Source organism: Gymnodraco acuticeps, unplaced genomic scaffold (assembly GCF_902827175.1).
Source record: "Gymnodraco acuticeps unplaced genomic scaffold, fGymAcu1.1, whole genome shotgun sequence".
In the NCBI taxonomy this organism is placed as follows: domain Eukaryota; kingdom Metazoa; phylum Chordata; class Actinopteri; order Perciformes; family Bathydraconidae; genus Gymnodraco; species Gymnodraco acuticeps.
Window position 1 is genome coordinate 287,958 of NW_022989777.1, and position 16,933 is coordinate 304,890.

The 16,933-nt window shown below is 41.6% G+C and overlaps 1 protein-coding gene across 1 annotated transcript in view; it reads right to left on the minus strand.

The window, feature by feature from the left end:
• The window catches only part of tox (thymocyte selection-associated high mobility group box), an 84,701-nt gene that overhangs the window by 2,278 nt on the left and 65,490 nt on the right, over nucleotides 1-16,933 (minus strand). The window contains exons 5-8 of the mRNA XM_034220015.1: nucleotides 12,427-12,672; nucleotides 7,446-7,682; nucleotides 6,608-6,688; nucleotides 5,868-6,467 (exon numbers count right to left, since the gene is read on the minus strand). Coding sequence (XP_034075906.1) covers nucleotides 5,868-6,467; nucleotides 6,608-6,688; nucleotides 7,446-7,682; nucleotides 12,427-12,672 — 1,164 coding nt within the window. The remainder of the gene's footprint in view (nucleotides 1-5,867; nucleotides 6,468-6,607; nucleotides 6,689-7,445; nucleotides 7,683-12,426; nucleotides 12,673-16,933) is intronic.

Sequence of the window (16,933 nt, forward strand, 5' to 3'; positions counted from 1 at the left end):
ATGTATAAAAGACGTACAAAAGTGCATTTTGCATGATAGGTCCCCTTTAAGTACAATACAAAGTATTGGCATTAAAATATACTTAAAGTACTTAATAGTCTTATTGTGCGTAATGTTCCATTTTAGAATCATATATATTAAATTACTGGATTGATTACTTTATATACTGCTGCTGGATATCTTAACCTATAATTATATATATTTTTTCCTCCCAAACCCCATCCCCTCAGGAAGCCTTTGCCTCCTGTCAGGTCATCATTGTAAATAAGAATTTGTTCTTAATTGATTTTCCTGGATAAATAAAGGTTCTACTACTACTACTACATCATAGTGTATTTATTAGTTTATTTATATTCTGTTTTAGCTAATAATCTGAATCTGTAGAGTGACTAGTACTTACTTTTGTCAAATAAATGTAGTGGAGTAAAAATAAACATTGGCTTCCAAATTGTAGTGGAGTAGAAGTATAGTAGCAGAAATTAAAAATAATCAAGTGAAGTACAAGTACCCTTACTTAAAGCGGACCTATCATGCTATAGTTGAAACATATATTGTAGGGCCATACCTATACAAAACATGTCTGTGAAGTTTTTCTTTCAAAATAGATCACCCATTACAGCCATGCCTCATACTGCTCAAACCCCTCTTTTGCAGCCCTGTTAGAGAAACGCGGATCTTGGGTCCTTAGCTTGAAAAAAAGAAAGAAGAGGAGGCGGAGCTAATGCCTGATCAGAATTCTACCGGAGATAAAGTTAAATTCTGCTGTGATAAAACGCCATCCTGTTTAAACCACATCAAGGATTATTTCTGAAACAGTATGGAGCTCAAATGCTTTTTCTCTTGCAGGTTTATCACAAGGTGAGTTCTTTTTTTATTTCCTGCTTTCCAAACACATGTGCTCTCCAGTACAGGTTAGCTCTGAGTGTTAGCGAGGCTTGCTAATGTAAACAAAGACGAGATTACGTCCAAAACACGTCAGGCATTGTTTTTGATAGCAACTCTCTGTGGGTCTGCTGCCGATTTGACGTCAGTTCGGATGGAATCTGTATCCGCTCGTTGTACCCCCGTTTTTAATAGATTTGGGTACGGAGGAAAAGAGAGAGGGTTTTATTTTCTGACGCTGCGTGAGTTCCCCGACGCACCGGGGACACATATGTATGTATAAAAGACATCACAAAGTGCATTTTGCATGATAGGTCCCCTTTAAGTAGTAAATGAACTTCACCACTGCGAATCATAAAGAGAGATCCTGATGGCTAGAAGTTTCAGTAGTCCAGTTAGGGTTGACTAAAGACTGGGTACACTGCAGCAGCTGAACCCTAATCAGAATGCCACCAGTCCTAGTTATTCAAATCAAATCAAGTTTTATTTATATAGCACATTTATAAACGATTTTTGGTGGAGCCAAAGTGCTGAACATATAATAAAAATAGCCTACAGTAGAGCCACTTTACAGCAAATACAACAGCACAGATTGTTCAGAATATCAGTATGAGAAAAACGACACCCTCTGTCCTTAGATAGTTATTGACTTCCTTTCTAAGGAACTGTCAACTCTCTGCTGGATGCAGATTCTATGGCAGTAATGGTGGCCTGTGCTATTGATGCTCTCCTTCAAACAGCTGATGGTTTATCAAAAGGGGGGGGGGGGGTGACAGCAGGTGGAGTGAGGAGGAGACTTCATCAGCACTAACAACAAAGTTTGGAGAGTCCTGCTGATGTTATCATCTGCCCGGAGAGATGAAAGGTAAGAGGGGAGGAGGAGAGCAACCATAAGATACGTGAGGGGGGAGAGAGAGGTGAAAAGGGAGAGAAATGAGGGAGTGCTGTAACAAAGTGTAGGAGTGTGTGTGTGTGTGTGTGTGTGTGTGTGTGTGTGTGTGTGTGTGTGTGTGTGTGTGTGTGTGAGAGGCTGAAAGGGAAGTTAATCTGAGTGTTGTGAGTGAAAGAGGAGAAAGAGGAGGACAGCAGGTGGTTGGGTTCTCCCCCCTCTGCTCCTCTACCTCACCTATTCATCCATTGTTGAGCAAATTCTTCTCCTTCACTCCTTCACAAAGACCCCATCTGCCTCCTTTGTGTCTCTCTCCCCCTCCCTCCCTCCCTCCCACCCTCCCACCCCTCCCCCCTCACTCTTCAGTCAGAGGAGAAAAGTTTGGAGCTGTGTCCTCTCCTTCCTTCACTCTTTCCTTTCTATTTTTAATGCTCAACATATGCAGAATGAAGGAGATTACGGGAGAGTGGGATTTGAAAGTGCTCTATGAAAACAGTTTTTACCCAGCATGCTGTGTAGAGGAGAATGTCTCTCCTCAGACTAAACACTGATCCACTTCACCCTCTGGTTCTGATGGAGCGACTCACCAGTCACTCATCAGTCCTCTAGACTGAGTGTGTGTTTCATCCGTTTCTGCTGAGGTCAGCATCCAGCACGCATGCTGGATAAGAAATGTGATTAATGGAGGATTGATTTCTGTTTTCTATTCAATAGCTAGTCAGTGCTGCTAAAGGAGAAGCTGATGCATTCTCTCACACTCTGGCACCCATTTCCTCTCCACTGTGTGTGTGTGTGTGTGTGTGTGTGTGTGTGTGTGTGTGTGTGTGTGTGTGTGTGTGTGTGTGTGTGTGTGTGTGTGTGTGTGTGTGTGTGTGTGTGTGTGTGTGTGTGTGTGTGTGAGAGAGAGAGGAATACGTTGATGAGCCATAGAGGACAGGGCAAGCTGAAGACTCTCGAGGAGACATGAGCTGAGTCTAAATCCAAAGGAAAGGGCTCTACTAATAATAGTCTGTATACGTGCAAAAAGACAATGTAGAAAGATAATAGTAACATTGATGATGGGTGGTGAGAGGGATGGAAATTGTAAAAAGTCTGAAATCTCTAATGATCTAATAATTGTAAGAAGAGTATGCAGAGGCTTGTAAAACAATGTAAGGTCCAGTATGTATACTTTAGTGACTGGATTTGGACACAGCAGATAAACATGTAATTATACGTTTTTTCACATTTAAGCAGCAGTCAAATAGTCTATTTTGCTTCTTAACTGAGTGAAAGATGATCAAAAGGAAAGGTGATTCAATGCTTCCTGTCTCCTCTCCTTTAGCCAATGATACACTGGACCTTCCTTTACCAAAGGAAATGAGATATTGCATTCCCAAAATTCCTTGTCATGTTACATTGGGGCGATTAGCAAAAACCAACAACCAACAACATCGTCAAGGTATGCAGATCGTTATGTATTTTCATACAATAACGCTAACTGTGATTTATGTGGATGAGCAACCTCTTTCCGTATGATTGCCTGCTTTCACTTTTGGGACTGGTAGCCTATGTTTATTTTTTTATTTCAATCCCAGACTTAGTTACAAAGTCAAATTGTTCACTGGGTTGTTAACATTTATATATATCTCTACTTCAAAGACACTCAGTGTTTTAAAATCACGTGGCCCAGTGTAAGGGGAGGTTGGATCGTCTTAGCATCGCTGTTCATTATTTCTTTATAAATTCTCCTTCACATCTTAGTGGTTAGGAAATGAATAAGGATGTTTCTTTCGGACTATTTTACTCCAGAAAGTTGACCTTCTTGATCTGCCTGAAATTCATTGTTTGCTGTATTTTTCATCTAAAGATATGATTAATTTGTGCCACTGCCTCTGACGGCCCGTCCACACGGCGGCGTGCGTTGAAGCTTCAACGCTTCTTCCCATTCACTTTGAATGGGGTGACGTCACGCTTTGCCGAACTGCATTGTGGTTCCGTCGCTTCGCGTTGCTCGCTTCAAAAGTTGAGCAAAGTTCAACTTGTGAAGCTTCGACGGAAGCGCCAGCCAATCAAATCATATGCCAGTACAAGCTCTAGCCCAGGGGTGCCCAACCTTTTTTGAACCGAGAGCTACTTTTAAAGTTGCCAGTCTGCCGAGATCTACCAGTCCAAATAGAGAGACGTAGCCATTACTGACAGCCTACTACCAGGTAAATACACACTTCTACTTTTATACAACTGACCTTTGTACGATGAATACTTCATAAAATACTGCAGATCCTTTATCTTACCTCTTTCTAATCTACACACATACAAGTATTTAACTGAAGTTACACAACAGTGTTGTTGATACAGAGTTGGAGTTTATTCACACGTCACTACAGTGGGTAATGTTTTCAAGAAACATTGAACAGTGCTGCCACATATGACACAGGAAAAAAGAAAAGACTCTGAACCCTTTCTTTGCCATTATATAAAAATAGTGTTGCTACAAAAGTATAAATTAGGCTTACTAATAAGAAAACTCAGATCTGAAGCTACACAGGAATCTGCTGCAGCAACAGTGCAATACAAAAGACAACATTAATAGAATCAAACCTTTTTTTTGTTGCATTTTAGTAGATTATAAAAATAAATGCCTTTAAAATAGGATGCAAGCAACACTAGTTTCTTAACCTGAATTGATAATAGACTATAATCAATTTAAGTTTGCATTCTTATACCATTTTGTACAATAATTATAATGAATGAGTTCAAACAAACTAAAACTTACAGCTGATTAATAACGGTATATAACTTGAGTTTTTATTATATCAAAAACCTGTTAAAATGCTACTGTATTTTTACTGTCCCCCAAAAGCGCGTCGGCAGCCTCCAGGAAGACTTCATGTGTTTGGCAAGAACGTGACTGACACGATAAGATGCTCTGGTAGCAGCCTTGCTCTTGTTGTTGGGCCTGGTGAAAATGGACTGCTGTGCATTTAGCTGTGCTCTCAGGCCCCTCCCCTTTTGGAGCGTAGGTCAGAATTAGGAGGGAATTCCGTCTCGCAGCGTTTGTGCACTGTTTTGAAATGTCGCTCCTAAATTACCCTTCTTCGATAAGGCCACGTTCGCATTGCAGATGAGACAGATGGACTTTGAATTGGAATAGATACAAAAATAATCATCCTCCCACTCGGAGTGAGAATTATATATTTTGGGCTTTTTTGCTTCTGCCATAATTGCGGTCTTGTGTGTGTGCGGACTGTCACTCCTGTTGCCACGGACAACGTCATCGAAATAGTGCCCACTGCCCACCAGCCACGCCCCGACACATGGGGTCACGCTGGCCAATCACAAAGCTTTGATGCGTTCAAGTGCATTATTCTGGCACAGGAAGATTATGTTATAGGACATTAACGATAAAACAGAATGTTGTTGTTCTATTTTTAGACACATCTCGCGATCGACTGGGAATCTCCCCGCGATCGACTGGTTGGGCACCCCTGCTCTAGCCAATCAAACCGTGTGCTTGTGTGTCCGGGGCGGGAGATTCAAGTGATTGGTTGTTGGTCGAGTTTCAGACACGCCCACCGGCAAGCTTCAACTCACGCTGCCGTGTGGACGCTGCGTGAGGCATAGAAGACGAGTGAGCATAGAAGACGGCAGTAGGAGATCGGACAGACCAGGCTGAGCTCCCGTTGGAGCTGCTCCGTCCACACTCACGACAACAACAACAACAACAACAACAACAACAACCTGTAGACAGATATAAAGCAGCGACTGTATTCGCCATACACAGCCTGTGGTTTGCACATTTACAAACACAGACTTTCTCCAGTTTCTGACCAGATACGATGAACTGTGAGCTCTGTGAGCAACAGCTGCTGTTTAGTTTCTGATTCAACATCGTCAGTGAGGACACTTTGAGATTCTTACCACTGATTGGCTTTTGCACGACAGCTTGGCCGTGTCATTAGCTTAATTTACACCGCCCAGGACGAATGCGTGTCTATCCGCGTCTTTGCATTGACTATACATGTAAGTCGTTATAATAAGGACGTTGCTTCCGTTGTGAACTTCCCTTCAGAGTGTGCGGTTGTTAAACTAGATGTGTGTTGGAGAGGGGACTGACCTGTGAGATGCCCGGGGAGTGTGTCATTCCCAGAGAGTGTCCACTGAGCTGCTGGTGCTGCTGGTGCTGCTGCTGCTGGTGCTGCTGGTGCTGCTGCTGCTGGTGCTGGTGATGCTGCTGGTGGGGACTGTGCAGCCCCCCCAGGTGGGCCTGGCTGTGGATGGGGGGGCTGACCTGGAGCGGAGGGCTGGACGCCGCCATGCTGCCCAGGGACAGAGCTCCCTGGTGGGGGGGAACGCTGGGCCGTGGCACCGTCCCTCTGGAGGACAGGGCCTGGAGCTGGGGGTGCATCTGGGTGTGAGGGGGGGGCAGGTGTGGGCTGAGGCCGGGGCTTGAGGCGTGGGAAGGGTGCGACTGGTGAGGGTACGGCATGTACATGCTGGGGTGCTGGTGGGAAGGGAGGGAGTGAGGGTGAGAGTGGGGGTGAGAGTGAGAGTGGGGGTGGGGGTGGGGGTGAGAGTGGGGGTGGGCCATTGGGCTGGAGGAGTGGTGCTGGCCCGGATGACCGGGGTACACTGAAGGCTTAGGGCTATACATTGAGGTAGAGGAAGGTATGGAGGAAGAGTGGGGGGGCTTCATTTCAGACGGATCGTTGTAACTCTGGAGAACAAAAAACACAACTGAAAATCAGATTCACATTCACACCTTTAAAATATGTGTGTGTGTGTGTGTGTGTGTGCACGTGTGTTTGTCTGTGTGCTTGTGTGTGTATGTGTGTGTCTTTGTGTGTGTGTGTGTACCTGTGAGACCAGGCTGGCTCTGTATGCAGCCAGTTGTTTCAGATACTCCTTCTTAGCCGTCTCCGTCCTCTTCTTGTACTCCTGAAACACACACAGAGGATTATCCACCTCTATTCCAGTTCACAACATTTCAATGAATGATCAGTACATCATCTGTAAAGCACAGTTTATATTCCTGTAAACTGATTTTTGAGTGAACACCAGCTGTGAGAATGGATACTGCGTTTAATCATCACAACAGCCATCAGGGGGCTCATAGTGTTTCCCTCAGCTGACAGTTATCTACATGTAACACTAGGCTACAGTAATGAATTCTCACGCACCTACTACAACTTGTTTTTTATATTTGTACTGAGGCTGATGGCATTAGAATCGTTTCAGTAATTTGGTCATAAAGAACCTTTATGACCTTAATATTTGACATGTTGACACTGTGGTACGTGAATATACGAACCACATTTCATTGCAATTAAAAGTCTAGATATTTCAGTAAATCATCTATAGATCTGTGCTGCTGGCATGGCCAAATCATGTTCCTAACAAACTTTCATTATTGTGTTTTTGTATTTCATGACCAAAAACTAGACAATCATTGAAAAAAAACTGAAATGTTGACTTTAATTAAATGTATTATATCAAACAAATGTAATATAACTGAAAGCAATAATATTAAGTTGAACCTATTTACATATGTAATCTTTATATTATTGCTCTTAGCTAACCTGATACAGTTATGTGAAATCTGTTGACATAATACATTTAATTAAAGTCACATTTGGTTTTTTTCAGTGTAGCTACCATGTACATATTGTCGTCATGTCACTGATGGAGGAGCTACCTGTTTCTCTTCCTCCCCCAGGCCGTCCCACATGGAGGCCACGATCTTGGACACCTCCCCGAAGGTAGCGTTGGGGTTCTGGGCCTTGATGTTGGCTTGGGTGTCCCTGAAGAACAGGGCGTAGGCGGAAACTGGCTTCACCGGCTCGTTGGGGTCCTTGCGCTTCTTCTTCTTTGGTGTTTTTGGTTTCTTGGAGATGTCCACTGTCGCTGGCCTCTTCTCTGCTACACTGACCAGCTAAAAGGAGGAGGAGGAGGTTCATTTGACAAAGGAAGGTATGGCGAGGATGAATATATGGATGTACACAGAGGTGGGTGGAGGTTAGATCTGTATTAAATATGTGTAAAAACAGTAAAATGGTGGTACAAGAAAACAACATGCTTAGAGCGGTGCAGTGATGATGTGTTTTTATAGGCCGACCCTGAAGTTAGCATGGCAAGGCCTCCCTCAGTAAAAAGCAATGGGATTTTTCCCTTGGATTTCAAAATGTTGCAGAAAATATGATCTGTAGTGAATACAATTTGTATGCTACATACACATTTTTTCCGCAGGATAAGCCCCTCATATCAGCACCACTTTTATAATTGTCTAAGTGTTAATTCCCAGAATTTAAAAGCTGACGTTGAAGAAGCTTCAGAAATGCACCAGTGGGGTATTTACTGACATATTTGACATCGTAGAACAACACATGAACATCTCTTCAGCTTGTGTTAACCAAAGGTCTTATTTTGGGCATTAACCACAAACAGGCTGAAATGGGAAATGTTTATATAAAGGCAAAAAGATATACCTTATCATAAAGAGTGAATCATCCATTTTGGAAATCAATTGTTAATTAATTAATTCTAAAAGAATTACCAAAATAGAGTTTTTACCAGGATCCTTGAACATGTGTTTGTTTTGATTGAAATAGAATAAGTGAGCAGCCTTGACAGCTAACAGCAGATATCCCTGTCCTGCCCGTGCCTCCTGATTTAGTCACAGGGTACTGAGTGCTGTAGACTGTTAATGCATCACTTCAGCTAGCCACAGCAGCTTAGTTTCCCTCAGCCACTTTAGCTCAAATTGATAATGTACTCAAAAAGCTTGTAGTTCACTGCTGACGGAACCAGCTCCGCGTCTTTCCTTCCCAGGCGATTGCTTTCATTTATTTTCCCCGGTAATGATGTGGTTTCTTTGGAGAATTTTTCCTTGTGTGCTTCAAGGGATTAACGGACAGGATTTAATTGATCAAACTAAAATAAGTAAATTTGACTACTGTCTTTCGATGGAATCATATTGTGAAACAATCAGTGGCGAACCGTGTGTGTCTACAGAAGGTCCAGTTGTGATAGACACGGTTGACGGTTCGCCACTGGAAACAATCATGTATCCAGATATGATTCACTATTATTTGGACTCTTAATTGAAAATAACAAGCACATACTGACAATTGCAGATTTGTTTTTCCATCACACTTCACCAAGGCTCAATTCAGAGGGAGTCCGAAGCGGACTCCAGCTGGTACAAGCTGCAACCTTTATAGCTCCATTTCCTTTAGAAAATATTAAACTATGCTTTACAAATATATATATTTTTTATAACTCAAGTCATACAGGAATATAAAAAATAGGCTATACCACGTAGTTAGTTTGTTATGAAGATAAAAAATGACAGATATTAAGTCATTAACATTTTGACTATATCTCCAAGTCTAACAATGATGGTCTTAAGGCCCCTGAAAAGTACTTTCAAATCGTGCATTTTCTCTCTTTAATTCACATTCAAAACTTAACCTAAATAACACCCAGCTGATCTGCTCTATCAGGACTGTTGGACGTGGAGGGATTTGACTGACAGGAGCCTGTCATCAGATTGGATTTATGTTTCTAAACCTGAGCCACTCATACTTCACACCAAAGAGAAGACAGAAATGTCCACTACTGCATGACTGTTGTTTTTATTCCCTTTCAGTCCATTTCTTATATAGCTGTATATGAGTAACAGCTGACTATGAGGGGCCGTACAGGCCGTAATTCATACTGGTCCTCTCACACACATACATTCTCCTTTTACATACATACATTTTCACTCTCACACACATACATTCTTCTTTTACACACATCAGGGTTTCCCACACATAGACTATACTTGGGCGGGCCGCCCAGGTATATTAACGGCCGCCCAAGTATATTTTGCGACCTATTTAGGTTTTTGTTTTTTTCGTCCGTGACCACGATGCCATCTGCGATTGATTTACTTGTGGACAATGATCCCTCGCTTTACGCCTCCTGTACCCAGTCCCGGACTGGCCATCGGGAGGACCGGGGGGTTTCCCGATGGCCTAAAGTGGCCTGCCTCACACAGGGTGACTGGCTGTCCACATGATGCCGACATGGCCACTGTCATACAGATCATAAATCAAAGCCCTTGATTGGTCTCTGTGTGTCATTCAAGCTCGGGATAACCTCAGCTCAGGTGAGGTGAAGGACTCTCTGAGTGTTTAGATAGTTAACTTAGTCTAAGTTCTCAGTGGGTCTCAAACGGGTTGGTCACCATTTATGTAAACAGTAACACATATTTCCATTTGAGGGGGGAGTGATTAGTAAAATATGCATGAATAAAAAAATAATAAAGTTAAGTAGGTGAAAAAAGGTAAGATACACTTTTACAACTTGTTGAGAGCTAAAACTAGTCTTTGCAGCTGCCTCAAAGAGGAGCAGGAGGGAGACAGGAGAGTCTGGTTCAGGAGCACAGACACACTCACAACTATAAATGAACTAAAAATAAATAAATAAACAAGTTTCAGTGTTTTTTCATATTGGATATGGTATGTTATTGGTTATGGCCATGATTTTATGATTTTATGATTTTATGATTATTGAAATGTATACAGTTCTGTTTCATATAGGTGTTCCCATAGATCTAGTCTCTTTATTGTCCCCTCAAAATGCACCAGATTGATGCATTTAACTCCAACATTAAAAAAAATATATATCTTACTGGGGGAGCATGCCCCCGGACCCTCCTAGAGGATTTGAGGTCCACCCCCACTTAAAATCACATGGATAGGTTCCTAAATACATTTACCATTTTTTTTTAAATAGTAACCCATGTCCATATGTTTATTTGTGGGCAGTAGATTTAAACTATAGGGCTATCACTATGGGCCCTGCCTGTACCTGTTCGCTCTGGCATCGCGTGAAGGGTCTGCTAACAAGCGACCAACAGAAAGGTTCATGTTAATGTTGTTGCACGTCACCTCAATGCGTGAAAGAAAGTATAGTGGAAACGGAAGGAGTATAGTTGAAACGGAAGGCAGATCATTATCGCGCTGTGATTGGCTCAGACGGTCGAGCGGGGCGGGCTCATGTTCAGAACTTTGGATTCAAATCAACATGATGGAGGGAGATGAATCCGTGTATCTACGGACCATTTGTTTTTCTTTATTAAAAAAATAAACGGAAGAGCGTCTGAGAGGCGCTTTTGCTTTTTGTTTTTTACCTTACTAAATGTTATAATGGTCATTGGAGCGAGGGGGGGGGGGCGATACTCGTCTCACTCTCTGTGTGAGACGACAAGTATGAATTACGGCCCCTCATAGCTGACACTACAGGTTGTGTAACTTCACATGAGCAGCCAGTGTTCAGATGTGTAGGAGCAGGGCCGGACTGGGACAATAAGTCAGGCCGGGAATTATACACCCAGCCAGGCCACTACCATTGTTTTTGTTCCATTTTGCTGGATTTATTTGTCAATATTTACAGCGTTGCTGCCCATAGTGATAGCCCTATAGTTTAAATCTACTACCCAAAAATAAACATATGGACATGGGTTACTATTTAAAAAACTGTGCAAATCTATTTAGGAACCTATTCATGTGAACATATTTTAAGTGGGGGTGGACCTCAAATCCTCTAGGGGGGTCAGGGGGCATGCTCCCCCGGTAAGATTGTATTTTTCATTTTAGACTTAAATGCATCAATCTGGTGCTCTTTGAGGGGGAAATAAAGAGACTACACCCATATGAAACAGAACTGTATACATTTAAATAATCATAAAATCATAAGAACATGGCCATAACCAATAACATAACATATCCAATATGAAAAAACATTGAAACTTGTTTATTTATTTATTTGTTTTTGGTTCATTTATAGTTGTGAGTGTGTCTGTGCTCCTGAACCAGCCTCTCCCTCCTCTCCCTCCTCTCCTCTCTTCTCCCTGCTCCTCTTTGAGGCAGCAGCAAAGACTAGTTTTAGCTCTCAACAAGTTTTAAAAGTTCCGTTAGCGCAACTAGCTAGCACCAGATGCTAACAACAACAATACACGTAACCGGTGCGCACGCTTTCTCTCTCGCGCTCGCTCGCGCCACACATACACACACCCTCCCGAGCTTGAATGGCACACAGAGGCCAATCGAGGGCTTTAGTGTATGATCTGTATGAAAGTGGCCATGTCGGCAGGCCACATCATGTAGACAGCCAGTCACCCTCTGTGAGGCAGAGTCAGACCCACATTTGCGCAGCGTTGCGTTCACAATACATATATAAAAAATGTAGCAGGCCACTTAACAGGCCAGGCCATCGGGAAACCTCCCGGTCCTCCCGATGGCCAGTCCGGGCCTGTGTAGGAGTATATTGTTAACATATATTGTCTATTTAGTTTTCTATTCCCTGCTCTTCCAGAGGCAAGCACTGCCTTTATACTTGCTTGTCGGACATATCCAATTCATTCTCACCCAATGAGAATGGAAAAAAGGAGATGAATATTATTCAGCAGTACAGTAATGGTTTTATTTCCCCAGAATATGAACAGTCAGTTTGGTGGAGTGTGTGTTTCAGTGTGAGGGCGCAGATTTCCATCTACTTGATATGCAGGGAGAATGGGTCTATTATGACACATAACATTACCATAACACATAACATTACCATAACAACTACCCCCCCCCCCCCCCCACACACACACACACACAATACAGTGTCTTTGTGTGTTTCTTTACCCTGAGTCCGTCATCATTGTCGTCCTCATGTGCTGAACTGGACGGGGACGGGGTGGCTGATTTACTTCCAGGGGGGGAAGGAGAATTATGGGTAGCAGAGTTCCCACTCAGCCCCAGCTGGGATTGGTTGATGGTGGACAGCTGACCTTGCTGGCTCATGCCCGATTGGCTCCTGGGTCCGAGCGCAGCTTCGATTGGCTGTTGGCTGCTGGTGAACCGTGAGTCAGAGTTCACCATCTGCTGCATCTGTACAAAGACATCATGGGGATGACAGTTAGTGGGTGAAGGCAAAAAGAGAGGTGCAGGAATGAGTCGTAGTGCCCGGAAATGAGTTAGCATTTCACCACTTAAGGTTCCCTGCATTTGAAATCAAGATTTTTCCTAAATGTTGGGACAGGTTTTAATTCCAGATTGATGACATGATTGTTGTTGTTTTTATGAAACCTCTAAAAATTGTTTTAATGATAGTGACTTAAAAATATCAGCGGAGAGATGCAGTAACAGCTGTGTTAGAAATATTAAACATTTCTGCAGTTAAATACATTTTCCTGAGATCATGGTGATGTTGTACTGCACAGGATACACCTATGATTTAATGTAATAAATATAGCATTACTTATTTACTAATGTTTCAATTTGAATTCTTAAAGCAGCAAATAATCCTATTTAAAACATGAATTAAAAAAAAAAATCAATTAAGGCAATAATATCAATTAGGCAGAATCTCTTGTCCTAAACAACCATTATTTCTAATAGCCAGCAGGTGTGTCTACAGGTTGCACAAATAATTAAGAATGTGTACAAGTCTCTGATTAATTGTATTACCCCAGTAAACAACTTCCTGACGGGTTTAAGGTTGAGTTGACAGCTCGTGAGGAAAACACAGGCTGATATCAGGCTGCCATCTAAGATCATGTTGGACTGAAGAGCTTCTGAGCTACATAACGTGTTCATGTAACACACCCAGCTGGGCTCTCAAACACTCTGCCTTTGCCTGACAGGTTTTGCACAGTCAGTGTGCAGCAGTCCAGGATTCACTCATAATGAAATCTGATAGTAACCGTGGCAACAGGGAATACAGGTCAGAGAGGAGATGGGATCAGAAGTCTTTTAACATCAATCCCCGCTCCTGTATAAATACATCAATACAGTCTAAACTCCATTTGCTGCACTCTACAGAAGTTGCTGTATATGTTTACCTGGAGGAGACATGATGGTGTCCACAGCTGCACACTGAGCACACATACTCATTCATTCTGCACACTGAACAAAGTGAAACGCTGACTTGAATTAAATGTATGTACACACATTTCACATAACTGTATTAGGCTAGTTGAAAGCAATAATATTGTTTAAATAAAAAATATTAGGTTCAACTTAATATTATTGCTCTCAACTAACCTAATGCAGTTATGTGAAATCTGTTGACATAATACATTTAATTAAAGTCAACGTTTCAGTTGTTTCAGTGCACTAATGTCTAATCATTTAGCAGAAAGCTGATGTACTGCTATATACTGTATAAAGTGACCAGACTGTTGTTTAATTGTTACGATCAAATAAAGTGACGCACACAAAATATGAATGAATGTTTTTTTGCTCTAAAGCCTTTTATTAATAATGAATCAATAAACATTTTCTCCTCTGCATTTTGCAGCTCCCGTGTCTTTCCCTATGCAGTATCCCACTACCTCATGTGGAATGTCAACAAGGACACTTCTAGAGTAACTAGTTACTCTTCACATAAAAAGAAATGTCACGCCTATTTCATACAACGCATAACTATAATACTAATCAACTTGTAGTGTTAATACAAAATATGTATCCAAAATTGGCAACATTTTGCATTATTATACTCATATGTGGATTTATTGGTAATAAAAAACAGAATTCCCACATCTTTAACAAATGACTCAAATGAACAAAATATTATTTCATGTATATATTCAGAATAGCTAAGTGTTTCAGAAATAGCTTATAAAACGCAAGTATAAACAACATGAATACAAAATATTCTATTCTATAAATTGTTTTACTTTCCCGTTTATTTTAGTAAAACCATTTTTTTTTTATGTTTTAAGGTAAAACAATTGAGATAATATGAAGCAGCTTCTCTGCGAAGAAGGAAAAAGCAATTATTTCTGATAAAGTAGTTTTGGACAAATGGCATTTAATGGCATTATTTAGCAATCCATCATTTTCATGGGCCCCCTCTGTCACCCTGTGTAGAGTCGTTCAGTCTTTACTGGTATTGCCCAGTTTTTATAAAGAAATATACTGCTATTAAGCACCATGTTGTACTTTATCTGCACTATACTTCTGCTGTTAATATAAATGTCCCTGTTGCGGGACAAATAAAGGAATTCTGATTCTGAGCAGTCTCGTTGTGAGTCACTCGTCTTTTTTTGTCCATTTCTCATGAAAACAAAACCAAAGTGATTTCTAACACCCTCAGCATGGGAACTTTGACACCCATCATCACAAATATGAAGATGGGACATGGTTAGTGATGAGTTTCCTCTTAGTAAGCATCGAATAATAGCGGATGTGGTCTGGTGCTCTTGGGAACGCGTCACTTGAACTCGGAACACTGCTGTGGTATTTAGATAGAACACAGAGTGATGTTCTCTAACATGGAAAGAGCTTTCAGACTGACGCATGTGCTGGTAGAAAAGCAGACAATTAATAGCTGCGGTTCAGCGTTGGGACTTCAATAAATGTCACGTTGGTTAACAGTCAAAATACCCATTGTCATAATTCTCCAGAGAGCTTTTACTCCGTCACATTTATGTGACAGCTCGCATCACGAACATAAAACGGCTGGATTTGGAATAGTTTGAAGATCTGAGGAACAGGCTGCACTGATTTTGATGTTTTTTCGCAGATAACATGTAATGAGTGTTATCTGATTTCATTATGTGATTTATTATCTGGGGCCTCATTTATAAAGCGATATACGCTAAAAAAATGGCGTACGCCAGTTTCTACGCAATGTTTGCGATTTATAAAATACTAACTTGACGGGATAACGTGCGGTCCTCCACGCAAACTCTAACCCATGCGTACGCACTAAGCACAACAACGGGAGAGACGAGAAACTGCGACACCGTTGGCAGAAGGAAGAATGGAGAGAAATATGTGGAAATAATACCATCAATAAAATGTTACCTCATTTATCATGAAGAATTCATTTTCAAACATTGATTAAAGGCAATCTTAAAATGATTTAACAAACGCCTGTTTGCGACTCCTCAGTGCACACAAAAACATAACTTGGAGAAATAAATAAATACGGATATGTTATTTAAAACCACCTCGAATATGTTGTGTTAATGTTATGAAATGTTTTCTCATAAATGATGCGGTAAGCAGGAGGACAGAATTACGTCTAAACTGAGGCCGTGTGGCATTTCTATAGGTTGTACGAGCATGGTTTTATATACTATCATGTTTAATCGTGTTTTATGCCGTTTGCCAAGACTTGATAAGTCGCTCGTAAAACACAGGAGGTATGGAAGCTAAGAACACCATATGTGGTCAATTGTACAGCTGATATAACACAACACATTAGTTGTATTTCCTTTAACTGGTGGATATAGAGTTGCTGGGGGGGGGTTGAGACGCACAGGCTGCAGTGGAGACGCTGCGCACAGCTGATCGACAGCTGGGACACAAACCACCAAATACAAAAACATAATTCAGATCCAGTCGTCATGACTCCACTCCGGAGGGATTCCCCGATCATTTCTTACAGTCTCTCATCAAGGGGGGGTCTCCTGTCCCCGGTACAAACACACTGCCTGAGGAAGGCTATGTGTATTGTTTTTGTCATTAACCTTTTTCGGGCCATTTATTTATTTATTTTGGTGACGATCCGACCTCCATGCTGCTACTCTGGTTCAAACTGCATCCACCAAACAATATGATTTATCTCCACCTCCCCAAAATAACCCACATCTGACACGGTGTGAGATGTATTTTTTAGCTGTTCTGTCGTCATTTCCTGTGATCTTCTTCATGCAGTCAGTCAGAATGAATGAATGAATGGGCGTTTCTTTGACTATTTATAGGCAAATATGGGCGTTACGTGAAGCCCGCAAAAGCTGCACCGCATTTCGAGTCGGTTGTGATTTATAAAGGGAAACCGGCATAGGAAGTGCTGTACGCACTTTCCTTGCCGGTACGCAATGTTTGGTGAATCGGGAAGTGGCGGAAAATGTATGGACCTATTTTTCTGATTTCTACTACGTAAGCAACCTTCCCACGTGAATCCTACGCACGGCGTTATACATGAGGCCCCAGGACTTTTTATCAATATATAATAAAACTGCCTGGCTGACAGAGGTTGAAGAAGTACTCTAAGTATTAACATAAAGCAGTAATAGTACAGTGTAAAAATACTCTGGTACAAGTAAAAGCATTCAGAATAGTACATAAGTAAAAGTAAAAATGTATTGGTATACTTCCACAAATAATTCCAAAAAGTACTTGTCATGCAAAATAGCCA